General features: G+C 40.4%; 1 protein-coding gene across 1 annotated transcript in view; it reads right to left on the reverse strand.

Annotated features, from left to right (window-relative positions):
* The window catches only part of LOC149222585 (serine carboxypeptidase-like 35), a 40,898-nt gene extending 19,784 nt beyond the window's left edge, over nucleotides 1-21,114 (reverse strand). Inside the window, exon 1 of the mRNA XM_089387635.1 lies at nucleotides 20,602-21,114. Coding sequence (XP_089243761.1) covers nucleotides 20,602-21,114 — 513 coding nt within the window. The remainder of the gene's footprint in view (nucleotides 1-20,601) is intronic.
* Between the last annotated feature and the right edge of the window lie 6,868 nt (nucleotides 21,115-27,982).

The following is a 27,982-nucleotide window of genomic DNA, read 5'->3' on the forward strand; positions in this document are numbered from 1 at the left end:
TTCTTTGAGAGATTGTGGACTACTGAAATTATTCTGGACCACAGGGTTGAGGGCACAGATGGAGTTGCTACCTTATTTGATCAGCCTTTGGGATGTAGATTGAGAGATATTCATCATCAAACAGCAAGAACTAGAACTGGAGGAAATGGAGATCTATTTCATCACGATATTATCCCATCGAGGAGAATCCTTCAACTCTTTGGATCTCGCCAAGGTGAGAGTACTAGGAGTCTTGTCCATAGATGCTATCTTGGAGCCGAGATAACCAAAGGAGGTAAGGTGAAGATTGCAACAATCACTAATAACCTCGCTCTGAGAAAAATATTGTTCACCATGGCACATGTATCTGGCACACAAGCTCTTCATGAGGCTTCCAAGTCTCAGTTTTGGTACATTGTTGCTTGTTTAACCCCCACCATCTTCAACTGGTGTAGAGGTCTTTTAGCGAACATGAAGCGCCAACTCACCAAGGGTAAGCACGGACACCTGAAGCAGTTTGGGTTTGGTTCCATATTAGTGACCTTCTTCTTGGAGCGAATACCTCTCTTTTGGTATTAGTGGGTGAAACGTGTTATAAAGTGGTTAGAAAGGAACTACGCGGTAGTAATACTATCAGCATTGTATGTAGGCATTACCTCAGCCCATTTTGTAAAATAGTCGACGACGACGATGATATAACCATGCCCCTTGGTTGAGCGAGGGTTACATGTCATGAAATCAATGCCCCATTTGGAAAATGGGCCAACGATAAGTACTTGGTCTAGGGGTGCGAGTGGGGCATGCTGTTTATAGTTGAAAATATGGCATTCATGGCATTTTTGGACAGCTAGAATGCAATATTTGAAGATAGAAGGCTAGAAATAATTGTCGTGAAGGATCTTTTGAGCAATGGCATATCTAGACATATGACCACCACAGGCACTTGAGTGGCAATCATTTAGGACTCTCTCATCTTCTTCAAGGGTGAGACATCTGTGAAGGATAGAGTCCACACTGACCTGATACAAGGTATCACTGAGGATCTGATAGGTTTGGGACTAATGCCAGATCCAATTTCGATCCGATCAGGACAAGTCAAATCAGAAGGTCTAGGTTGGGAGATAAACAATAATGTCTCCATACTAGGGGTTAAGAGTGTTGATAAGAAATAGTGTTTCATTGGGTATCTGCTTAGTAACATTGGTTGGGGTGCTTGCAGACGAAAAAGCATAGATTAAATATGCAAAGACGTGCGATTTCTTTGATTTGGTAGCAGTGAATTCCAAATCAAACTCTTATGGTATGACGATCCATTTGGATATACATCATGGGGTTGCAATAAGAAAATACAGTGGTTTTCCTTAAAACGATATAGTGTCAAAACCTTTGGATGGCATGAACCGTCGCCAAAGCAAGCTTCTCGACATGAGCATAGCAGGACTCAGTATCAAGAATATTATGGCTCAGATAATAAACCACGTGCTCATTGCCATCATTGTCGTCTTGAACTAACACCATAGAAATGGTGTTATCAGTTGCAACTAAATACAGGAAATAATTGCGACGGTAGTCAGAGGGATGGAGTAAAGGAGCACTAATCAGGGCTTTCTTTAAAGCATTGAAGGATTCTTGAGCAACTTCATCCCAAATAAAAGGTATCCCCTTCTGTCGGTTACGTGGGCCCTGACCCAAGTTCAAAGTTAGTTAGCCAAACAAGTCCCTACACCACTGGCACTTTCTGCATCAGCCCATGGACCGCAGACCGAATTCTCACCCGAAGCTGTATGGGGGGATGATGGAACCAATTTTCTACACCTTGAGATGGTCGTGATGTTGGTTTATACCCTCTGATCCTTCTTTCGCACAGGTCACTAAGCTTTCGGGCTTTGTCAGTCTAGCCCTTTATTCTGCTCTTCAGTACCTCCGCGAAGGTGTACGATTGACCTTCACCCAGCCCTAACCTATGGTCCAAGTACTTTCGCACTACATGACAATGTAGTGTACAGGTTCCCAAGTTATCTTAAGTGTTTTGCTTATCTTACTAAACAAGCGCAGTTAGCACAGCGCAATCAGATATTCTTAATTGTGTTCAATTAACCAACATAGTTACATACATTTGCGCATCACATAAGCATTGTAAATGAAACCCATAAACAATATAAAAATATGCATTAACAAGGAATAAATACACATAAATTATGGAATACTTCTCTTTATTGATATCTTCAAACTATTACAGGCTCTATCCGCCCTGTGCACACAGTTGCAGGGGTCTGCGCACTTAGCTGCGGACTTCCACCCTAGGCCTCTGTGAACTCAGCTGCAGAGCCTCTACCTACACTAAGGCCCAAAACTTAGACTTCTCTACCAAGGCTCCAAGCCTTGTCTTCTACTCTAAAAAACTTATGACTATTTAGAGCTTACTTACTTAGCTCTTTTTATACAATCCCATGATCCACGGACCATGGGTGGATCTTTACAGTCGACTCTACACTTTACAAAATAAGGGTGGACAACTCTTTATGACTTATGACACCTTTGCGCTCCACGACCACAAAATGCGGAGACATTACAACTTTATTACAAAACTTGACCCAAAACATGGGATTTTAGCCCCAAAACTATCCTTGGGGGATCTCGTTCCCAACAAGCCCCCAACACAAACGTCGTGACTCGCCCTCAAGTCACTCTGCATGCACGGATATTTTAGCGTGAAGACCTCCCAACTCAACCTGTATGACCGCAACCTTGGTAGTGCAATGTGTGGCCGCCTGCTTCGCTTCTTCAACCATCTACTCGGTCACTGCTCCTGAACTGTCAGCCTGAAGCTCTTCTTTAGATTGAGCGTGATCTGGAACACAAAACAAGAACTTCTTCATATTGAGCGTGATATGGTACCTTCGACAAGTATCTAGCATCAGGCGCAAACTTGCTGCATGTTGTTTCACCAGCCCAAACACAATCAAATCATCAATGTACACTACCAGAAATTTGTGAATAAATTCCTTCAAAGTTGCAATGCCTACGCGTGAAAAAATCACAGTCGCATTCTTTAATCCGGAAGGCAATGCAGTGTACTGAAAACATCCCCACTCAGTCGCGAAGGTCTTCTTGCTTCTATCCTCCAAAGAAATTTTGATCTGATGGTACCCAAAGAACCCATTAGTAAAGGAATACACTTCCTGGCCACCTACATTGTCCAACACCTCATCAATGAATGGAGTCAAGAAAGGATCATGTACGCAAGCGTCATTCAACTTCCTGAGATCTACGCATATTCTTATTTCATCCTTCTGCTTCTATTCCTGTACCACCATTGGGCTTACCCAATCAGATTCTTCTACGAGCTCAATGATACCTACCACAAGCATTTTGTCTAGCTCTAAGTGGACCTTCTCCTTATACTTCAGATTGAGGCAGTAAGGTCTTTTCTTAACCGACTTCGAGTCGGGTTTTAATGTGATATTCATAATACCCAGGTCTCCTATTATCCCTTTTAGCTTCGTAAACTTGGTAGGGAACAAATCTTGGTATTCGCGGAGAAATTCAGTGACCTTATCCACCATCGCGTCATCCCAGTAATCTCTAATCTTCACAAATTTGGGCTCTGCCTCCGTACCAATATTTACCTATTTTGTTTTCAGTGGCGTGGTTATATCAGGATTCTCAATCTGCAATCCCTCAACCTCAAGGTGACCTTCTGTTTCAGGGATGTTAATCTCTCATGGATCCTCATATTCTTCTTTAGCGGTCACGTTATATCATTCCAGCACGTGGCTCAGCTGAGTAGTCCAATCAGGTTGAATCAGATCCAAAGGATCATGTGGTATCCTAAAGATTATTTCTTTCAATTCTTATAGTTCTTTGTCAATACAGTCAAACCTGTCTTTAAAGTTGAATGGATTATGAATCCTTCGCGTAGAATATCCCATTCACCTGTACCATGGCGGAGCTCTGTTTCCAAGTACCATTTCATCGAGATGACGTCCAAGGTATGAGAGAACAAGTTCACCCATTCCGGTTGGGGCTTTGCTCCATAAGCCTAAGCCCATTTGGCCAAGTGTGCACGCAGATCGTCCTTCCCATCATATTTTTCTGTCATTCATACCTTCGACTTCCCAAAGCGTGTGCACATTATCCTCCTACACTTGCACCATTCATCAAAGCTACCCTTCTGTGTACTCCACCACCTAGCGGGTGTAGCGCACAGTGCCCAATCCAAAGCCTGGAAGTGTTGCTTTTTTAGAACCTCCCTCTTAAATGCATCCAAAAGTACATTGACATCATTCAAGCCATCGTAAGTGGGTAGATTTATTACCTCCGACGACACACAGTGCAATGACTGGATCATCATGTTACAGCTCAGTGTGGTTACTTCATGTAGCCGATTCTACCAACACTCTAATTCTTCATCAGAGTCTGAGGTCCAAGAACTCTCACAATCCCATGTAATTCGTCCATCTGCTGTTGGATTCACCCAATCTTGGTCTCGCGCTGCTATCTTATATATGCAGTCCAAATCGTCATCACTCTCATAATAACGGACTGGTTTAGTATAGCGCAATCCTTCAGCAGGATCCAGGGGTACTATTACGCGGAGCGATTTATTTCAAATATCATCTTCCGCTTCTTTAGGTTGATTACCCCATTCATATCAGTAGCCCAATCAATGCCAAGGAGCGCAGGGTAGGGGTTGTTGTCATCCACAATTTCTATTGCTTCAAAGTTAGCCAATGCACTCGCACCTTCAATATCTATAGTCACCCCTTGTAGCCGCCCCATGGGGATGATCTTTTTTTGATTTTCCTTCCTTAACTGAATCGGAGACCACTGCAGCATGGGTCTTCCAATCCGCTCCAAAGTCTGCTTTGGTAGAACCTTCGCGTTTGACCCCAGATCCAAAATAACCTGATCCATTTCATATTCTCCTATCTGCGCGGTCAGTCTCATCTCTCGTCTTATCCTTGCTTTATGCCTGCCAATATTTCATACCACACGTGGTTCACCCAGGGTGTTTCCAACGCATCTATTTATAATCTCATGTAATCCCTTCATAGCCTTACTATCACGTAGTAGCTTCATGCGAGTTTCTAGAAAGATCATAAGCATAGAAGGGTCCATTTCCTGATCAAGCTTATCCTTGCTCCCTGAGGTGGAGGCCTCGGTGAAGCTCTTATTTGATTCGATGAACGTTTCACATGCACACTCTAAGTCAAACTCAGCCTCCTTCGTTGGAGCTTTATGAAACCCATGCATTGTCTTTAAGTTGTTTCCCATTATCATCCCTTGTTGCAATTCCAATTCGGAGTACTATATTCACATTAGGATCCTCTTCGTGAGGCTCAGACCTCATCATCTACAGGTCCTGAGTCAGCTAAGGTGGTAGCACCCCTTTGTCGCGTAACCTTTCTATCAGCGTCAGACAGTCCTCCATTTCATGATCAAACTTAGTGCAATATTTTCACGATGGACGCGTTGGGTTACTGCAATCACGAGCATAGTGTCCTAGTCCTCCACAATTATAGCAAATTAGCTATCCCCGACCTTTGTTAGGTCCTCCTCCGCCTCGACCTCGTCCACGCCCCTGAAAACTTGCCCGCGCCATCCCTGTGCTCCAATTAAGGGGCTGCATTTCTGCCTGAACCCTATAGGCAGGTGTTTTTTCCATCATCAATTCATAACTTCTGCAATTGTGCTCATCATGCCCTACATACCTAAAAAAATTACAGAAAAGTTGTTGCGGTGTTTGTACAAACTTCTGTAGCAAATGGCATTTATCCGTCGTATGCTTTCCTGTTACCTGGCATATAGCACACCACAACGTAGGCCCCATGCTCGGTCCTTCTTGAGCTTCCGGCCTCCTACAATATAGTTCGCAAAGACCGGGCAATGGTCTTTGTCATGCCCCTAGACATTACATTTCAGGCACCATACCTCTTCGCGCACCTCCAGTCGATCTGTTCTGTCTTACCTCAAACTTTTCATTTCAAGGCAAACATTTTGCAACTGCGCATGGATCTGTTGAACCCCCAGATTTGGATCTTGCATCGATGTTTCATGAAATCTCATTGCAATCTCCAAGGCCTTTGCTTGCGTTGTTATCTTCTGTTGTGACAATGCAACCCTTAGGTGTGGCAGGAGCGAAGCCACGAACCACTCACGGTGTTGTCCATCTGTTAAGTTCATATTAGCTTCGTGGATTTTACACTTCAACCTCTGATCCAATTCCCAAGGTGTTTCACCTGGTTTCTATTAGCACCTGGATTGAAAACACGCTTAGCCAAGTAGCTAGCCCTACTAGGCCAGCAGAGGGATCTCTCCGTAAGGATCTCATCCGAGATGACTAGATCAATAAAATGATATTAGGCTAGGTATAGTAGCACAAGGTTTGATTTGATTTGAGTGGGCTTTCCTAGATCGAGAGGAGATGGACAGTTTGGGCAAGGAAACTAGGTCAGAATTGCAGGATGTTCGATGGGACAAGATAGGTATGAAGCTTAGCACTCTATGGTTTGATGGGTGAGGTGATTCAATACTAGTGAGAAGCTAGGAAGAGCATGTGATCATCATGGATCCTTCCTAAACTGTAGAAAACATAAACTGTGAATATTTTCCCAAAGCAGAGGATTAATGTTATGGATTCTACCTATCAACTTGAAAACATCCACTTAGAAGCAATGAAATGATTAAAGAAGTACACAAAACATTTAAACATATGATCACAAGAGAGGAAACTGAGCTAAACACCATACCACGTGGATCCCAAAGAAATAACTTCAATTTCTAATTAATCTCCTGGTAAACTAATACAAAATAATGTCTTTTCAAAACCTAAGCATCCAGCTGAGTCCAACCCTTTAAAATGAGAAAGAAGAAGAATATATAGGCATTGATTCAACCTCCTCCCATCCTCAGGGGTCGAATCCCTAAGATGAGGAGTTAATCTAACCAAAACTGAACAAGAAACAGGAATGTAGGCATCCTAACAACTTGCCTCTAAAAGTGAGGATATTGATTCATTTGAGCTCAAAATGACTTTTAATCTAATAAATCTACCCTCTACTACTAATTATCCATCATATTTACAAGTCAAATAATAATTTACATCATTAAAACATCCTCCATGAGAGAAAATCCAAGATCACAGTCAAAACATAGTGAAATGGCAATCCTGTGCAAAATTTGTCCTATGCGCAGCGCCACTTTTAGGTCACTTTTGGAGGCCTTCCCAACATCCAAATTAGGCGTGGAGTAGCTCGTTGTAAAGCTTGTTGAGTATAATTTCCACATATGCTTTTAGGTTTCAATTTGGAGCTAATTTCAATTGTCAAAAGCTCAACCTCCCAAAACGGGTCAAAAAATGTAGAATGAGGGTGAAAAAATGCATAGTGTTGTTGCAAGCAACTTTTTGAGGTCTTCCTAAACTCCACATTGAGTGCATTATAGCGCATTAGAAATATATGTTTGTCTAGTTATCATTTTACTCATCAAGAAAGTCATTTGGACCCTCCATCTAAGAAAAATCTTGATTTTCCCAAGGTCACTCTAGAAGTGCATAAACTCTCCTGTAGCAAATGATTGTTTGGACATTTTTCCCAAACCATGAGACCTGTGTAAAAACTGAAGGAGGATTTTATCCTTGGGTCTATGATGGAAAAACATCTCTCTCACTTTTTTCAAATTCATCTTTTCTTTCTCAGAAACATCATTTGAATAAAAGCTATCCCGATGTGAGGAACAGGGGATTTGTAGAAATGAAGGGAAATGAAGGGGATGAGGGGCTTTTAAATTCTTGAAAAAATTTTGGGAAGTAGGGAGGGATGTTAGGAAGCAGGGGAAGTGTAATTTCAAGTATTGAGTGAGGGGAAGAAGTCCAAAAGGCAAAAACACAGACCTAGCCTAGAAAAGTGTCAAATTGTAGCAATATGCTAGGGTTTGTGGGAAAATGATGAATTTGAGGGATATAAGTGATGGGAAGTGTTTAAGAAGGTATATTAAGGATAGGTGAAGGTGTATGAGCATCAGTATACAAGTTTTGTTGATGATTTAACCATTGGATTCATGAAACCAAGAAAAAATTGCCTTCAGAACCCTAGGAGAGGGAAATGAGCCTTACCAAGCACAACTGAAGCACAAACAAGGTGTAAAATTACCAATTGGAACTTGAAATAATGATGACAACTCTTTGAATGATGGTACACTCAGCTGAATGGTGACGCAGACCAATACTTGGAAAACTTTGGAACGAGTGAAAACAATCCTAGACCTAATACCTAGTGACCAAATTTTACTTGAAGACTCACTAAAATGACAAAAATTTGACTTTGACACCCCAATACCACTTTATAAGAGAATATTTGATCACTAGTGGAAGGCAGCAAAGACTGACACTAACATTGGCCTTATTGGGGATGGCAACTCCTTGGAGGTGTCAAGAACACCGTAGACCAAGTGCCTAACCATGTGGTCCAATACAGTCAAAACCTCAAACTGAAATGCATGACTGAAAACTGACAACTTGACGACACAAAATAAATCTGAAACTGACTTAACCATGCTCACTTCTGTGAGCTTATTAATTACACCATACTCTAAGTAATCCATTCCTCACCTGATAAAGTGAAATGGAACAACCAATGCAACCATATAAGTATTCTGACCGCTGTTTGAATTCTCCACAAGTGCTTGTTATGAGCAACAAGAGAGAACTACTAAAATGCAACTCCCATGGAAACTTGTAAACAGATCCAAATTTTCCCAGATTAAATAATATGGATTCTCTATCTGACTCCAAAAATACTGCATAAGGATCTTGAAATTCATGTGCACTAAGACTTAGCTCATCTAATGAATTACTTTGCTTCTCCTCATACCATGAATGCCAACTTTCATCTGATCTCTGTGACGAGACTCCTGCTGAAAATGACAAAGAAACCAGTTGTTGGATCAAGTTTGTATCAATTTTTTCAAGCTCACAAGTAGCTAATAGAGAAGGACTTTGACTGAAGATATCATCCAACACATCAGCTATTGGATCATGAAAAAATTGAAAAGACTGTTGAAACCCATTTGCTATTGGTTCCAATGAGATTGCATGATTTTCTACATGTTGCTCATCCTTTATTAAAGATATACTATGCAAATTTCCCTTCAAAAAATGAAATGATTCAAAACATAATGGTACGGAATCATCTTGCATCATTTGATCATATGTTCTAGCTTCCAAGTCTTCATCCGCAACCTAACATTCAATGGAATTCGGGGGCTGAAAATTTAGATATGGGAAGTCTTGAACAAGGATTTCATTTCCCTCTAGATGGTCAAGATCAAAACTTATCAATAGTTGATTTCTGATTGCACGAAAGTTATCTCTAATGAACTGAAATGAAGTAAAACAAAAAGGCAAATATCCTTCACTTACTTCAAAAAAATTTGCACTTTCCTCCTCACTTCCATAGCTGATATGCATTGGCTGATCACTGTATTCAAGCTGCTGAAAGTGAACTTCCTCCTTCCACAAACTAGCTATTGATTTGTCTGCAAGACTAGCTTCTGTTTGGAGAACATAATCATCATCATACTCATCAAACTTAGGAAAATAATCAGCATAAAACACATCATCAAGCATACAAGTCAGATCAACAGATATCTCTTCTCCAAGCTGATCTATAAAACAATTATTATTAGATCTATGACCACTAGGATAAGAAAGAAAATGTTTTGGATCAGCCACTTGTTTTTCTTAAATCAATGAGCCATGGTCTTGAACATTATACTCATTCCTTGTGGTGATCTTTTGCATCATCTCTTCCCCTACACTTACCAAAATTTCGAGCTTTACCTCTAAAGATGTTGATTCCTCTGGATCTATGTTCTTCATCTCTTCTTCCCTCAACTTTGCCCTTGTGATCAGCAAATTGGCCTCTACATCTACTGCATTGTTTTTCATCTCTTCAAGTGTTGTAAGGTTCCTTTCTCTCAGTTGAAACTCCATTTCTGGATCAAAAGCTTTTGGATAATGCAAGAGAGCTTAATCAGGAGGAGGTCTTATATTAATAGGCATCAAACAATAAACTTGGTTAACTCTGGCATAAAAATGTTGTATTGTCTCCTCTGGCCGTCTTTTCAACTGGTTATACTCTTCTAGAATCAAGAAAGTGTTCTATCTAACCACCCACTTGTCAAGGAAAACTTTAACTAACTGCTAGAAATCTGAAATGCTCGCAGGCAGGGTTTTGAACCAACTCTTTACTTTGCCTTGCAAAGAAAGAGCAAAAAGCCTAACACTGACATCCTCTTCATCAACTTCAAAAATCTCAAGAAAAGACTCAAAATTCAGTACATTTCTCTCAGCAGTGATGTTGTCACATTCACCATCAAATCTTTCTAGATATAGGTAATGATTTTTAGGGAAAGCATGGGATATAGGAGGTAAAATTAGAGGCTTGTATCTATCTGGAATCTTACAAGGTATAGGAATATATACAGAAGCTATAGAATTATTCTTGATCTCCTGAGGCTCAACAGTTTGAAGACGGTCAGCATAAGATTCGAAAGAAGGGTCTTGATCAAGATCAAAGGCATGCGAATATTTTGTATTCACAATATTCAAAGGGAAGGAATCACGTGCAGGTCTAGGATATTTTCTCAGATATAGTATACTTCATAAAACCTTCTTGACATTCTCGGGAAAAGAGAAGAAATAATTTATAACAAAGAACATAATGTCTTGGATGAAATTCCAACTTGAATACCTGATCTTTTCATATTATCCTTTCATGTTTTCGCTTGTCAGGTTCATCCTCCAGTGGAGTCCTTAGATCTGATCTCGAAACTGATTTAGAGTCACCAGGTGAATGATTTCATCCTTCTGGTGTCTGATTGTTGTCCACCATCAACAATTAGATCTAAACTTGATACATTTTTCTAAGGAATATAAAACTACGTCCCCAGTATCGTCGCCACTATGTTAGCACCTCAATTGAACCTTAGGATGAAGGAAGGCAATGCCAGGGTAACCAAAAACCACACATAGCCAAGTAACTAGCCCTACTAGGCCAGGAGAGGGCTCTCTCTGTAAGGATCTCAGCCGAGATGACTGGATCAAGAAAATGATATTAGGCTAGGTATAGTAGCACAAGGTTTGATTTGATTTGAAGGGGTTTTGCCTGATCGGGAGGAGCCGAACAGTTTGGGCAAGGAAACTAGGTCAGAATTGCAGGGTGTTAGATGGGGAAAGGAAGGTATGAAGCTTAGCACTCTAGGGTTTGATGGGTGAGGTGATTCAAGACTGGTGAGAAGTTAGGAATATCATGTGATCATCATGGTTCCTTCCTAAATTGTAGAAAACATAAACTGTGAATATTTTCCCAAAGCAGAGCATTAATGTTATGGATTTTGACTATCAACTTGAAAACATCCACTTAGAAGTAATGAAAGGATTAAAAAAGTACACAAAAAATTTAAACATATGATCACAAGAGAGGAAACTAAACTGAACACCATACCACATGGATCCCAAAGAAATAGTTACAATTTCTAATTAATCTCCTACTAAACTGATACAAAATAATGTCTTTTCAAAACCTAAGCATCCAGCTGAGTCCAACCCTTTACAATGAGAAATAAGAAGAAGATATAGGCATTAATTCAACCTCCTCCAATCCTCAGGGGTAAAATTCCTAAGATGAGGAGTTAATCTAACCAAAACTGAACAAGAAACAGGAATCTAGGCATCATAACAACTTGCCTCTAAAAGTGAGGAAACTTACTCATTTGTGCTCAAAATGACTTTTAATCTAATGAATCTACCATCTAATAATAATTATCCATCATATTTACAAGCCAAGTCATCATTTACATCAGTAAAACATCCTCCATGAGAGAAAATCCAAGATCACGGTCAAAACACAGTGAAATGGCAATCTTGTGCAAAATTTGTCCTATGCACAGCGCCACTTTCAGGTCCCTTTTGGAGGCCTTCCCGGCATCCACATTAGGCGTGGGATAGCTCGTTGGAAAGCCTGTCAAGTATACTTTGTATATCTGCCTTTAGGTTTCAATTCGGAGCTCATTTCACCTGTCAAAAACGCAACCTCCCAAAAATGGTCAAAAAATGCAGAATGAGGGTGAAACAATGCAGAGTGTTGTTGCAGGAAACTTTTGGAGGTCTTCCTATTTCCAAATTGCATGAATGATAGTGAATTGAAAATATATTTTTGTCTAGTTATCATTTGACTCATAAAGAAAGTCATTTGGACACTCCAGCTAGGAGAAATCTTGAATTTCCCAAGGTCACTCCAGAAGTGCAGCAACTCTCTTGTGGAAAATGACTGTTTGGACATTTTTCCCAAACCATGAGACCTGTGTAAAACCTGAAGGATGGTTTTCTCCTTGGGTCTATGATGGAAAAAACCCTCTCTCACTTTTTTCAAATTCATCTTTTCTTGCTCAGAAACATCATTTGAATAAAAGCTATCCCGATGTGAGGAATATGGGATTTGTAGAAATTAAGGGAAATGAAGAGGATGAGGGGCTTCTAAATTCTTGAGAAAATTTTGGGAAGTAGGGAGGGATGTTAGGAAGCAGGGGAAAGTGGAATTTCAAGGATTGAGTGAGGAGAAGAGGTCCAAAAGGGCAAAACATAGGCCTAGTCTAGAAAAGTGTCAATTTGTAACAATATGCTAGGGTTTGTGGGAAAATGATGAATTTGAGGGATATAAGTGATGAGAAATGTTTAAGAAGGTATATTAAGGATAGGGGAAGGTGTATGAGCATCAGGATACAAGTTTTTTTGATGATTTGACCATCGGATTCATGAAACCAAGAAAAATTGCCTTCAAAACCCTAGGAGAGGGAAATGAGCCTTACCAAGCACAACTGAAGCACAAACAAGGTGTAAAATGACCCATTGGAACCTGAAATAATGATGACAACTCTTTGAATGATGGTACACTCAGCCAAATGGTGACATGGACCAATACTTGGAAAACTTTGGAAGGAGTGAAAACAATCCTAGACCTAATACCTAGTGACCAAATTTTACATGAAGACTCACTGAAATGACAAAAAATTGAATTTGACACCCCAAGACCACTTTATAAGAGCATATTTCATCACTGGTGGAAGGATGCAAAGACTGACACTAACATTGGCCTTATTAGGGATGGTAGCTCCTTGGAGATGTCAGGAACACCATAGACCAAGTGCCTAACCATGTGGGCCAACACGGTCAAAAACTCAAACTGAAATGCATGACTGAAAACTGACGACTTGATGACACAAACCGAATCTGAAACTGACTGAACCATGCTCACTTAAGTGAGCTTATTAATTACACCATACTCTAAGTAATCCATTCCTCACCTGATCAAGTGAAATGGAACAACCAATGCAACCATATAAGCATTATGGTTGTTGCTTGAATTCTCCACAAGTGCTTGCTTATGAGCAACAAGAGAGAACTACTAAAATGCAACTCCCATGGAAACTTGTAAACAGATCCAAATTTTCCCAGATTGAATAATATGGATTCTCTATCTGACTCCAAAAATACTGCATAAGGATCTTGAAATTCATGTGCACTAGGACTTAGCTCATCTAATGGATTCTTTGCTTCTCCTCATACCATGAATGCCAACTTTCATCTGAGCTCTGTGACGAGACTCCTGCTGAAAATGACAAAGAAACCAACTGTTGGATCAAGTTTGTATCAATTTTTTCAAGCTCACAAGTAGCTAATAGAGAAGGACTTTGACTAAAGATATGATCGAACACATCAGCTATTGGATCATGAAAAACTTGAAAAGATTGTTGCAACCTATTTTCTATTGGTTCAAATGAGATTGCATGATTTTCTACAGGCGGCTCATCGTTTATTAAAGATATACTATGCAAATTTCCCTTCAAAAACTGAAATGATTCAAAACATAATGGCACGAAATCATATTGCATCATTTGATCATATGTTCTAGCTTCCAAGTCTTCATTTGCAACCTGGCATTCAATGGCATTCGAGGGCTGAAAATCTAGATATGGGAAGTCTTGAACAAGGTTTTCATTGCCCTCTAGATGGTCAAGATCAAAACTTATCGACGGTTGATTTCTGATTGCATGAAAGTTGTCTCTGATGAACTAAAACGAAGTAAAACAAAAAGGCAAAGATCCTTCACTTCAAAAAAATTTGCACTTTCCTCCTCACTTCCATCGCTGATGTGCATTGGCTGATCACTGTATTCGAGCATTTGAAAGTGAACTTTCTCCTTCCATAAACCAGTTGCTAATTTGCCTGCAAGACTAGCTTCTGTTTGGAGAACATAATCATCATCATACTGATCAAACTTAGGCAAATCATCAGAATAAAACACATCATCAAGCATACATGTCAGATCAACAGATCTCTCTTCTCCAAGCTGATCTATAAAACAATCATTATCAGATCTATGAAAACTGGGATAAGAAAGAACATGTTTTGGATCAGCCACTTGTTTTTCTCCAATCAATGAGCCATGGTCTTGAACATCATACTCATTCCTTAAGGTGATCTTTTGCATCATCTCTTCCACTACACTTACCAAAATGTCAAGCTTTACCTCTAAAGATGTCGATTCCTCTGGATATATGGTCTTCATCTCTTCTTCCTTCAACTTTGCCCTTGTGATCAGCGAATTATCCTCTACATCTACTGCATTGTTTTGCATCTCTTCAAGTGTTGTAAGGTTCCTTTCTCTCAGCTGAAACTCCATCTCCAGATTAAAGGCTTCTGGATAATGCAAGAGAGCTTAATCAGGAGAAGGTTTTATATTAATAGGAATCGAACAATAAACTTGGTTAAATCTGGAAGAAAATTGTTGTAATGTCTCCTCTGGTTGTCTTTTCAGCTGGTTATACTCTTCTAGAATCAAGAAATGGTTATGTTTGACCACCCACTTTCGAGGAAAACTTTGACAAACTGCTGGAAATATGAGATGCTCACATCAGGCAGTCTTTTTAACCAACTCTTGACTTTGCCTTGCAAAGAAAGAGCGAAAAGCCTAATACTGACATCCTCTTCATAAACTTCAAAAAGGTCAAGAAAAGACTCAAAATTCAATACATTTCTCTCAGTAGTGATGTTGTCACATTCACCATGAAATCTTGGTAGATATAGGTAATGATTTTTAGGGAAAGCATGGGATATAGGAGGTAAAATTAGAGGCTTGTATCTATGTTGAATTTTACAAGGTATAGGAATATATACAGAAGCTATAAGCCCCAAGGGTTAGCCCAAATGGTCAAGTCGTGCCTCGCCAAAACAGGAGGTCACAGGGTCGATTCTACCCGAAGCCCTTGGGGTTAGGTCTGTGATGGCCGAGGGGTGTGTTCCTAGAGATCAGCCCTAGATATTTCCGTGGACGTAGCCTGTACCCCCTGACCACGGGTGCACGTGAACCACATTGAAAAAAATAAATAAAATAAAATAAAAATACAGAAGCTATAAAATTATTCTTGATCTCTTGAGGCTCATCAGTTTGAAGACGGTCACCATAAGATTTGGAAGAAGGGTCTTGATCAAGATCAAACACATGCGAATATTTTGTATTCACAATCTTCAAAGGGAAGGAATCACATGCAGGTCTGGGATATTTTCTCAAAGATAGAATACTTTGCAAAACCTTCTTGACATTCTCAGGAAAAGAGAAGAAATAATGTATAACAGAGAACATAATGTCTTGGATGAAATTCCAACTTGAATACCTAATCTTTCCATATTGTCCTTTCATGTTTTTGCTAGTCGGGTTCATCCTCCAGTTGAGTCCTTGGATCTGATCTCGAAACTGATTTAGAGTCGCCAGGTGAATGATTTCAGCCTTCCGGTGTCTAATCGTTGTCCACCATCAACAATCAGATCTAAACTTGATACATTTTTCTAAGGAACATAAAACTACATCCCCAATATGGTCGCCACTATGTTAGCACGTGGATTGAACCTCACGCTAAAGGAAGGAAATGCCAGGGTAACCACAAACCACGCTTAGCCAAGTAGCTAGCCCTACTAGGCCAGGAGAGGGCTCTCTCCGTAAGGATCTCAACCAAGATGACTGGATAAAGAAAATGATATTAGGCTAGGTATAGTAGCATAAGGTTTGATTTTATTTGAATGGGTTTTGCTGGATCGAGAGGAGCTGGATAGTTTGGGCAAGGAAATTAGGTCAGAATTGCAGGGTGTTTGATGGGGCAAGGTAGGTATGAAGCTTAGCACTCTAGGGTTTGATGGGTGAGGTGATTAAAGATTGGTGATAAGCTAGGAAGAACATGTGATCATCATGGATCATTCCTAAACTGTAGAAAACATAAACAGTGAATATTTTCTCAAAGTAGAGCATTAATGTTATGGATTATGCCTATCAACTTGAAAACATCCACTTAGAAGCAATGAAATGATTAATGAAGTACACAAAACATTTAAACATATGATCACAAGAGAGGAAACTAAACTAAACACCATACCACATGGATCCCAAAGAAATAGCTGCAATTTCTGATTAATCTCCTGCTAAACTGATACAAAATAAAGTCTTTTCAAAACCTAAGCATCCAGCTAAGTCCAACCCTTTACAATGAGAAAGAAGAAGAAGGTATAGGCATTGATCAACCTCCTCCCATCCTCAGGGTCAAATCCCTAAGATGAGGAGCTAATCTAACCAAAACTGAACAAGAAAAAGGAATGTAGGCATCCTAACAACTTGCCTCTAAAAGTGAGGAAACTGATTCATTTATGCTCAAAATGACTTTTAATCTAATGAATCTACCCTCTACTACTAATTATCCATCATATTTACAAGCCAAGTCATTATTTACATCAGTAAAACATCCTCCATGATAGAAAATCCAAGATCGCAGTCAAAACACACTGAAATGGCAATCCTGTGCAAAATTTGTCCTACACGCAGCGCCACTGGCCCTATGCTCAATGCCACTTTCAGGACCCTTTTGGAAGCCTTCCCGACATCCAAATAAGGCTTGGGATAGCTTGTTGGAAATATTTTCAAGTCTAATTTCTATATATGTCTTTAGGTTTCAATTTGAAGCTCATTTCACCTGTCAAAAACTCAACCTCCCAAAACTGGTCAAAATATGCAGAATGAGGGTGAAGTCGAAAGTGATGGTGGTGAAGTTGGAGGTGGTGTGGGTGGAGGTGGCAGTCACAAGAATCCTTGTCTTATTAACTGAATTTCACTTCACAGAGAAGCCTGTGCTACTCCCTCTTCGTCACCCAATGGAGGTGAAATCAATGGACTATATTCAGGACCCTTTCTTCCTTCGTTCCTGTAAGTCTTTCCACTTCGCGTAGCTCTAAACATCAAGGTAGCTGCATAACCCATTTTTCACACAATAACATCTTAATCCAGGTATTCAAAGACTTCAAGTACTTACCTTGCAGACCTTTGAAAAAGTGTCGCTCTGCCTCGTTGTAGCTAATTGAGGTATCGACCGCGAATTTAGTCACAAATCCTCCTATGATGCGATCGAGCCAATGATCGATAGCACGGGCGATCTTATCCTTAGAGGCTTCCAGTCTCTGTAACAGCTCTGGGGTCTAGACAATAGTACCATCAAGTTTCCATCTTCCTTGGCTATCTGCTAGCTTCGCGATCCACTTGTATAGCTCAACCAGAAAGGAACAAGAAAAGATCTCGTGAATTTCTATATACAGGTACCTGTCCAGCCACTGTTCCTTTATCAGTCGTGGATTTTTGTTCTTTTGCACCGTGAATTTGTGGATCTTCCTATCCAACCAATGCACGATCTCTTTCTTAGTTGGATTCCAATGATACAACATTACACATCTCTTATGTAGATTCTGGTCCCAGCAACAGAAACATTTGTTGGCTGTGTGGGGCCTAACCCAGGTTCAATGTTAGTTAGCCAAACAAATCCCTTCACTATTGGCCCTTTTGGCATCAGCCCACGGAGCACGGACCGAAATCTCACCCAAAGCAATATGGGGGGATGCTAGAACCAAGTTCCCGCACCCTGAGATGGTCGTGATGTCGGTTTATAGCCTCTATTCCTGCTTTCGTGCAGGTCGCTAAGCTTTTGGGCTCTATCAGTCTAGCCCTTTATTCTGCTCTTCAATACCTCCGCGAAGGTGTACAATTGACCTTCGCACAACCCTAACCTGCAGGCCAGGTACTTTCGCACTGCTATTACAGCATAGCGTACACATTCCCAAGTTATCTTAATTTTTTTTCTTATCTTACTAAACAAGCACAATTAGCATTGCGTAATCGAATATTCTTAATTGTGTTTAATTAAACAACATAATTACATACATCCGTGCATCACATAAGCATTGTAAATGAAACCCATACACAATATAACAAGATGCATTAATAGGGAATAAATACACAGAAATTGTGGAATACTTCTCTTTATTGATATCTTCATACTATTACAGGCTCTATCTACCCTGCAGACACAGCTGCAAGGGTCTGCGCACTTAGTTGCGGACTTCTACCCTAGGCCTTTGCGCACTCAGCTACAGAGCCTCTACCTACGCTAAAACCTGAAACTTAGGCTTCTCTACCAAGACTCCAAGCCTTGTCTTCTACTCTCAAAAGCTTATGACTGTTTAGAGCTTACTTACTTAGCTCTTTTTATACAATCCCATGGTCCGTGGACCATGGGTGGATCTTTACAGCCGACTTTACACTTTACAAAATAAGGGCAGACAACCCTTTATGACTCATGACACTTTCGTCTTCTGTGACCACAAAATCTGGAGACTTTACAACTTTATTACAAAACTTGACCCAAAACATGGGCTTTTAACCCCAAAATTGTCCTTGGGGGATCCCGTTCCCAATGCCTTGTTAAGTAAGCGAGTATAACCTTTGGCAAGTTCGATGTAATTTAGGAAAAATCGACGAAGAAAATGATCTTTTCCTTGCAAGCTCTGCAATTGCAGCAGTGATGAAGGAAGGGGTAGATTGACTATGGCCTCAACTTTCAAAGGATCAATCTTGATCCCTTCATGAGACATGAAGAAACCTAAGAGTCGACCAGAATCGATGCAAAACACACACTTGTGTGGATCGAGATGGATATTATAATGCCGAAATCATAAAAATATAGCTCTTAAGTGATCTAGATGGTCATGACATTTAACCAAATGAGCAGGCAAGTCGTCGAGGTATCGCTGAACAATATGTTGAATGTCATGGAATGCATAGGAAATTTCTTGCTGAAAAGTGGCACTAGCATTCTTCAGACTGGAATGAATCTTTTTGTAAGTGAAGGTACCCCAAGGATAGATAAAAGTTGTTTTATGTTGATCGGCAGGTGAAATGTTAATTTGGTTATAGCCAGAAAATCCATCCATGAAAGAAAAAATCTGACTCCCTACGCATTCGTTGATGATTTAGTCGATAAAGGGAGTAGGATAATTATCTTTAGGACATGCATGATTAATATCGTAGTAATCAACACAAACACATATCATGTCATGCCTTTTGGCAATAGGGACGATATTGGATACCTAATCCGTCAATGGAATAGGATAAATGAAACCTGCTTTCAAAAGCTTTTCTACTTCTACTTTGATAGCAGCAACCTTTCGAGGGTGCACAGGGCGAAGCCAACAGGCTTAGCACTAGGATATGTCGGGATCTCATGCACCACTATGGTTGGATCAATACTAAGCATCTCCTCATATGACCAAGCGAAAATGTCTCAGAATTATTTAAAAAAATGAGTATAGATCTTGATCTCATCTAGAGAACAAGAAACCCCTATATGGATGTTCTCGATAATTCTCGGTTTAATGGAAATGTCAATAGGCATTGTAGTAGTGATGTTTCCTATATTACCCTTTGACAAAATTTCATGTACCTGAACAGGTGTTCGAAATGGAGGTGTAAAAGGATGAGAAATAGACGCTTCAGGACAGGAAGGCATCTCATCAAGGCAAGGGAGAAAGGAAGAACGATGATGTAGACCATTCCATGGAACTTCCTCTAGAGACATGACCTCCACGATACTCTCATTAGTGGGGAATGTCTCATTCAAGGGATCTAGAGAATCCCAAGAACCAAGCCAAGGGGATGGCACATAAGTGTCCAGGTTCATACTAAAGACAGTATGACTTTCTAAAGCGGTCATCGAAGCTAAAACAATTTCTTGATAATCTATCTCTAATGGAATTAAATGCATAGCATCGCTAAATGAGTCAATTTGATCTTTAGAAGGGATAATCCAAGGATCCATGGAATCCAAGATCATATTGACTCAATGAACATTTGGAGGTGGGAGAGTAAAAGTACCCATTAAAGTAGATTTTTTGAAGAGACCTGTGCCTGAATGAAAATTTGGAGGTGGGAGAGTAAAAGTACCCATTAAAGTAGATTTTTTGAAGATACCTGTGCCCATGCTCTTGTAAGGAATCTTAGTATTACCCACATAAGGAATGCTACCATTGGACGAACTGGAAGAAAAGAAAGACAGTTGATCAACTCTGACTATTTTTCCTTCATGAGGAAAACGAAGTACATGTAACAAAGAAGAAACCACACAAAACATGGCGTGAGTCTAGCTTTGCCTGAGAAGAAGGTTGTAGTTGAGATTGGCATCTACAACTTCTACTTCTAATTCAACAGTCTTGCCTTCTAACGTAATCGGTAATTTCATGAGATTGTCATATGGTCGCGAACCTCTGCCATCAAAGACTTCCAAGGTGTTCAGAGATTGGTTAAGAGGAGGAGAGCCAATGGCTTTCCAACATGAAACTGACATGATGTAGGTCAAGGCACCTTCATAAATAACCATTCGATGAATCGTCTTTCCTTTGTTAAGGACCTGGATCAGAAATGTGATATGATGAGGAAGATGAGGTACATGATTCTCTGGATCGAAAGTAATTAGACTCGAATCAGAAGGATCGATAGCACCTATAGCAAGCAACTGTGACTTCCATTGTGTTGGACAAGATCGAAGAACCTTGAAGGCAGACATTGTTGAAGGCACCTGAGCTAAATCCTCAACAATATTGTAATGTTGCACAGCTCTGGCATTCAGATTGAAAGATGACTTCCGAAGAACACCTTTAGGGGGTGGTCGAATGACGGACTCACTGTTAGGGTGCTCGATATGGAGCATACCAGAAGAGACGGAGTAGAAGTAGAAGGAGCATCATGGGCTTCTTTCTCCGTGGTCTGTTTAGATGTAGCTTGATAGTCCTTGGTTCGAGTAGCGATCGAGATAGGTTACGAACATTGCATCATGAACACTTGGGAACCTGAGGAAGTAGAAGACTGAGGTTGGTCTACCAATTGGGTCCACTGTGATGGATAAAGTTCTTTTAAGACATTCGGATTCCCTTTTAGCAAGCAACTAACTTCAGATTGTAGGGGACAATCTTTAGTGTAATGATCCTCCTCACAGATGAGGCAAGGATATTTCAGCTTTCTACAAGAAGCATTGTCAACAGAAGAATTAAGAAGGTCCTGTTTAGGGGCATCAAATTTGGTCTTACCTTTGCCTTTCTTTTTACCTTTAGAGGATTTATTTGTTGTGGTAGACTGGACAACATGAACCTCAAAGGTTTTACCAAGACTGGATGAATTCTTAGAGGGATTATTGGAACCAGTGTTCGAGACCGATTTCTACTTCAAAGAAGCTTTCGCAAGAGTATGAGACATGGAACCAATCACACCATCAACAGGTGGTGTATCTGGATACTTTGATGTTGTTAGATCCAATGATGGTATCGAAGCATCAGGTAACATCTCATACAATGTGCTAGATTGTGAATAGAATAGGTCTAAATACTAAGCACTGGTGATAGCTTGCTCTTCAGTAACACATCCACCCATGGTTATATCCTTAGCAATTTTTCTGATGAATGATTGTATGAACCACTCTGTCAACAACTCATCAGCAACCTCAAACTTGATGAGGCGATGTCGACGTCTCCATTCATGGATATGATCAGAGATGTGGGTCGTGGTGTCTTGATTTAGTGACGTAAGAAAATGGGTGTCAATTTCATGGTAAACTGGCAGCTGGAAATGAGTGAGAAAAGCCATAGAGGAGAGTTGAAGTCACTGTAGGTACCTTGAGGGAATTTGATGTACCACTTGGCGTCAGAATCTATGAGAGTTCTTTGAAAGAGTCGAAGAAGGATAGAACCATCGACGTAAGAATTGGAGGAGCACCAGAGGTGATATGTCATCACATGGGCTTGTGGATCCTCCTTTGATTTTCCCTCAAATTTGGGGCAATCACTCGGAATCTTCGATGGAATCGGAGGCCAGTATGGCGAATGAAGAATGGGATCATTTGTGAGCCTCGAAACATCGAGAAGCTCCAACGTAGCCAAGAAAGGAAATTGTGTGTTAAATGGCATATAGGGCCTTTGAGGAGACCCAAACTGTGGAGTCCATCCTTGTTGGTAAGGATTTTTCCCCCATAGTGGCAGATTTTATCCATATGGAATTTGATTATGTCCCCACTGAGGGTTACCTTGCCCATAAGGAGGATTCAATCCTGGGTAGGTTTGATACTACCCTGCCATAAGCCATTGATGAGCATTGTATGCAACATACAAGTTATAAGGTTATTGAACATGCTGACCCTGGACATAAGGATTTTGAACCTTCTATTGTAGGGGTTGACCTTGCTGATACACATATAAGGCTTGTTTTACCAAGGCTAACCTTGTTGTTGCAAAAGTTGGCTTTGCTGCTGTAAAGGTTGGCCTTGCAGCTGGAAAGGTTGGCCTTGCGGCTACAAAGGTTGGCTTTATGAGGACAAAGGTTGGGAGGACTGCTGAACAAACTGCATCTACGGCTGCAAAGGTTGCTATGACTATTACAAAGTTTGGCCTTGTGGTTGTAGCAGTTGTCCTTGTTGCTGCAATGCTTTCCCTTGTTGCTGCAAATATTGTCCTTGCTGCTACAAAGGTTTCCCTTGCTACTGTGAAGACTGTCCTATTGTTGTAAGGGTATCTAGACAATTCTTGGGGTGATACCCTGAGGGTATTGATAGTTCCTGAATTGGATCTAGCCATATCCACCAGGTATAGTGGATTGGCCAGGCTGAACATAAGGCCCAACTTGAGGAATGTAAGGTGATTTACCATAGCTTGCAAACCATATGGGACATAAGCCGGTTGGAATGGAACCTAAGCCATATATGGCTGTTGGTATTGGACGTTACCTGACCCAAATGGACCAACAGGGTTAGGAATAACATCATAAAAGGGTTGATTCATTCCAACCATGTGAGTTTGTAATCCACTCACATTGGTTTCGCTAGACATCATGGGGATATTCAGATCTTTCCCCCTAGGCGGTGGCACAGTCTGTCCACTCGCTAGAGCGATAGAAGAACTTATTGAGATCTGACCTGAGACTATTGGTTGAACCAAAAGAGTCAGTCAAAATGATGAGACAGGTTGAGATGGAATGGTAGGTTGAATCGGAACTGAAGTGACTACAGTTTGTACAATCAGTTGAGAGGTTGTTTTCTGAACGAACGGGCCCGATGTAGGCATAGCGCCAGAAGACCAGATGGGGTTTTGATACAATGACGAGGCACTAGGAGTGCCCAAAACCAACTGAGCTAGAGAGGTATAACCATGGGGCAATACAAGCTCACTAAACTTAGGATAAGAGAGAGACAGGACTCTTCCCGTAAAAGGGAAGCCTTCTGGAGGGAACTCATATCCCTGCTCATCATCTACGTGAGGAGTGTGGGTAGAGGAAACTTCCGAATGACCTGGAGAGGAGACTGGGATCTCACCTTCTGACTCCATAGATGGAAACAACTGGTGACGAGGAATAGAGATGTACGAGGAGATAACTCCAAAGGAACACCAGGTCAATTGTACGGACATTGTGGGGATATCACAACAAGATCGAAAAATGGGTTTGGTGGATAGACAACCAATATTTGTGAACTTTATAGAGTCTGCGGACTCTTGGGTGTCTAGATAGGATTATCAGAGGAATTTGAATCAGATCCTTATGGTGACTAGGAATCTTATGGAGGTGGGTGAGAAGACAAAGGTTGGATGCTCAAAACAATTCCAAGTTCAACACCTTGATCCTCAAGCGACTGAGGAAATTCTAGATGAACTCCTTGGGAGGACCCTTCAGTATCAAACAACGAAGGGGAACTATGAGATGGACTCAATGGCTCAGCCACGATGGATTCCCCTTAACAACAAAAAATGAAAGGAAAAAATTTGATTAAGGTTTTAACAATCTTGAAATTAATAGTGAATTACGCAATTTGGTCTAAGAAGCAACTGCTTGGGATGACATGTTTACCGTGGGCAGTTATATTTTAGAAACAAAAACATTGCTTTTACATCTTTTAAGAGTCGATAAAAGGGCGAAAAGGTTACTCTATTTGCTTTCAATAGTTTTGCGAGCGTGAAAGGCCAATTTGCTCGATGGTCTCTTCAAATTTAAAGAGTCAGAAAATATTAAATGACTACATAGGTGAATCTATGTAAAAGGAGTACCAAGTAACCGTGAACTGCAATATACACCTCAGCCAAAAAATTGACCAAGTACTTGATGTACATGCAGGCAATCTCCCCGAATTTTGTGTTCGGTGTATCACATTTACAAGGCGGTAGACTCGACTTTCTATGGATAAAGGATTGCAACCTAGAGGGGTCTCCCTTTATATACATGAGAGTACGGGGATCACAAGTCCGTGCTAGCGCTATCTAATGCCAAAGCTAATGACAGTTGCTAAGTTTTAAAGACGTCGGAACACATCTCTAACCTAGACCACTAGATATGATCGTTAATGTTTCAAATGCTCCTTAGGTTAATTGATAGATTTTAAAGTTAATCTTGTAATTATGTCTCAATTTCAAGGCCTTAACGATGTTTCTTCTTCCTAAAATGAAATCGAGACGACGAAATGAAATCTTTCAATTTGATGAAGGCTAGCTATGTAAGGAAGAAAATCACTCAAATCATGCATCAAACCAAATTCAATATGAATCTATGACCATCTTCAAAGCTAATCTTTCACATGATAAGAAAATGCAATGCCAAAACAAATCTTAAAGCAAAATTTCCTTAAGATGTAATGATGATTTTTCTCTTTTTACAAATGCAACAAACATAATCTAGTGCAAAGGGAAAGAGAATGCAAGCAAACCAAGAAGTATGAAAATCACTTTCACATCAATGATTTGAATGCAATGCAAAATGTTCCAAAAACTAGGAAAAGAATAGCACTTTCACTTTCAGTTCGAAACATAAAAAACTTCAAAGAAAACACTTTCTTTTGATTCCAATGAGACGATTGAATTGTAATATATCGTTCTTCAAATGAAGCTTAAGCAACTTTCACTATATTCTCTAATGAAAACAACTTAAGTCATAAGAACCAAAAGTAATCTACAAGCACGTCTGAACACACAAAGACTTTTTAATGTAGGCAATCAATCTCTGATCTCCGATCGGAAGACCAACAAGTGTACTAAGGTTGTCCTAGAAGACCTAGAACCCTAAAAGACCAATCAAACACTCAAGCTAGGTCAAAAGGAAATTGCAAGTAGACACTGAAAGAGTCAATGAGAAACACACTAGTAAATCATATGGAGATGACAACTGAAACCGAAAATCAAAGAGAAAACCCTAAATTTCTAAGTTTTCTGTAATCATCGCACCTGTCTGTAGTAAAGTAGTGATCATCACTATTGTAACTAAAAAAACCTGTGATATCATCGCAACTATCCGGCTCATATCCGTGATGGTCGAGGAAGAGGACAAAGAAATCTAAAATTTTCAAAAATAGCTCAAGTTAACAATCTCCAAACATCTATCAGGCAATGACATTGACTCCAAACAAGCAATGAAGTCTAAAAATCAATGGTTGATCAAACTCGTCAAAAGACAAGGTGAAGGAAAGGAAAGAAAGGGTCATAGGCTCCCTAGCAGAGTCACCATTTTTTTCAAAAGGTTAATCCTCTCTGCGTATAGAGACGATCCCTCTAGCCCAATGAGTGGGTCTAGCAACTGAAGGGACAATCAATTAGACATCTCCCTAGATTATGATTGAAAAATAGAACAAGAGAGAAGGCCTACCTTGTTCTAATGCTAATCTAATTTCCTTTGTTGAGATCCTCGAGCTGCTTGTGTCAAGGTCCTGTTCCTAAGTCTTTCAACGCTTATATACTTTCACAACTGACCAAGAGATAACAAAGCGTACCAAAACTAATAGCAAATCCAATAATAATCTATTTAGTTGATCAAGGAATGCCAAACCAATACATACATGAACATATGTATTTTGGGAAGATGAACCAGTAGTTGTATTATTATTTAAAGAATAAAGGGGAAGCTTACAACCATAGCCTTGATGTTGAAAGGCTCTCCTTAAGTGGTAATCCAAGTCCAAGCCAAGAAACTCTCCAACACTCCTTATCCAAGTCTAATGAATAATATCTAAGCACAAGCTCGGCATAGGGGTGCAAATGAAGACCGATCAACCATTTGGGAATGGTAGAGGGGAAATTTATAGTGGGAGAGGGAGTTGGACCTCCTCCAAAGATAGGATTAGGCCCACCTTAAGGAGGTAACTCATAGGGATGAGACCAAGAGGTCAAATTAGGAGGATTCGACCTCATCTATGTGAAACAACCTCCGGCTCACTGCTCTGGAAGCTTCTAGATCATGAAGCTTCTCATCCTCTTTGGGAAAAATTCCTTTTTGAGACCATCGCGAGTATGAGAGAGAACAGAGCAATGCAATCACTGGCTTAACAAGATGCAACAGGCGATCATCACGATTTTGAGCATCATAAGGGCGATGATCTTCATTTTAGGGTTTCATGAGCCATTTCTTCAGGGAAAGCTCCAAATGCTTTCCAAGCAAAGTTAAAGAAGGGATCTAAGCTATATACATTGATGAGTATATTGTATAATGATCATATTTCAGGCACTTCAGGGTATGTCACAGGGAAGTGCAGGAAGTGTGACAAAATATTATATAACAAAAACCCATATTGTCGGATTAGAGCCATCAAATGTATACATGTCCAACTTGGGTGGCTGAGGGTGGGAATGTTGGTGATTTCCATGGAAGTGAATATGATGGCTAGATTCTCCTTCGAGGTGTTCATTAATACTATGCGCCTCCTGATGATAACCTGGCATGCTCTTGGTGAATTGTGCAATCGATGTTGCAATTTTTTCCAGTTGGTCCTTGAACTCATCCAACCTTATTTCAGTGCACTCGATCTTCTCATTGGCCATGACTTGAGCTCTGGTTTCTACCATGCATAAATCTCAGTCACTTAAAGTCACTCCGAAAAATATTGGGACTGCCAGAAAATTGAGGCTGACAAGTGAATGGTACCACAGTGATCAACTCGTTGTCCTAAATCGTATGAGCTAAGTCTCTTGTAAGCATCCCGGGATGGCCTCGGACATTTTTTTCTATCGGGAAGGCATCAGACCTTTTTTTTTTACTCTAAATGGAGTTTTACTCCCCATTGATCAATACCACATTGGCCAAATTCCAAAAAACTTGATCCTGCCCAATGTCCTGCAAAAATCGGGCCCATACTGTAGCAGCGGCAAGCCTCAATGCGCCGAGAGTCGGATCTATTTGCAAAACCCCAACTGCTAAATGTGAGTTGCACTGCGGCGGCAGAACCCCAACTGTTGGATCTGATTGGTGCGGTGGCGACAGAACCCCAACTGCTAGATCTGAATTGTACTGCGGTGGTAGAACCCGAACTGCTGGATCTGATATCGAAGATAATATAACGGGTGATCTTTAGAGAACAAAGGGAACTATGGTCACAAAGGAGTGTCAAGTGCTACATATTGCAATATACATAAGGGTCCAACAATAGTACTAGGCCCAATATTTTAGGGCGCTAACTAAGGAGGATCAATTGTCCCCTTAGTCATATTACTCGACTACCCTATTGTACGCGTGAGTAATCTCCCCAAGTGTTGCTCTCAGTGTATTGTAGCATCAAGACGGCC

The sequence above is a fragment of the Pinus tabuliformis genome, chromosome Q (genome assembly GCF_031772625.1).
Source record: "Pinus tabuliformis cultivar Carrire ecotype Pingquan chromosome Q, CPIR1, whole genome shotgun sequence".
Lineage (NCBI taxonomy): Eukaryota > Viridiplantae > Streptophyta > Pinopsida > Pinales > Pinaceae > Pinus > Pinus tabuliformis.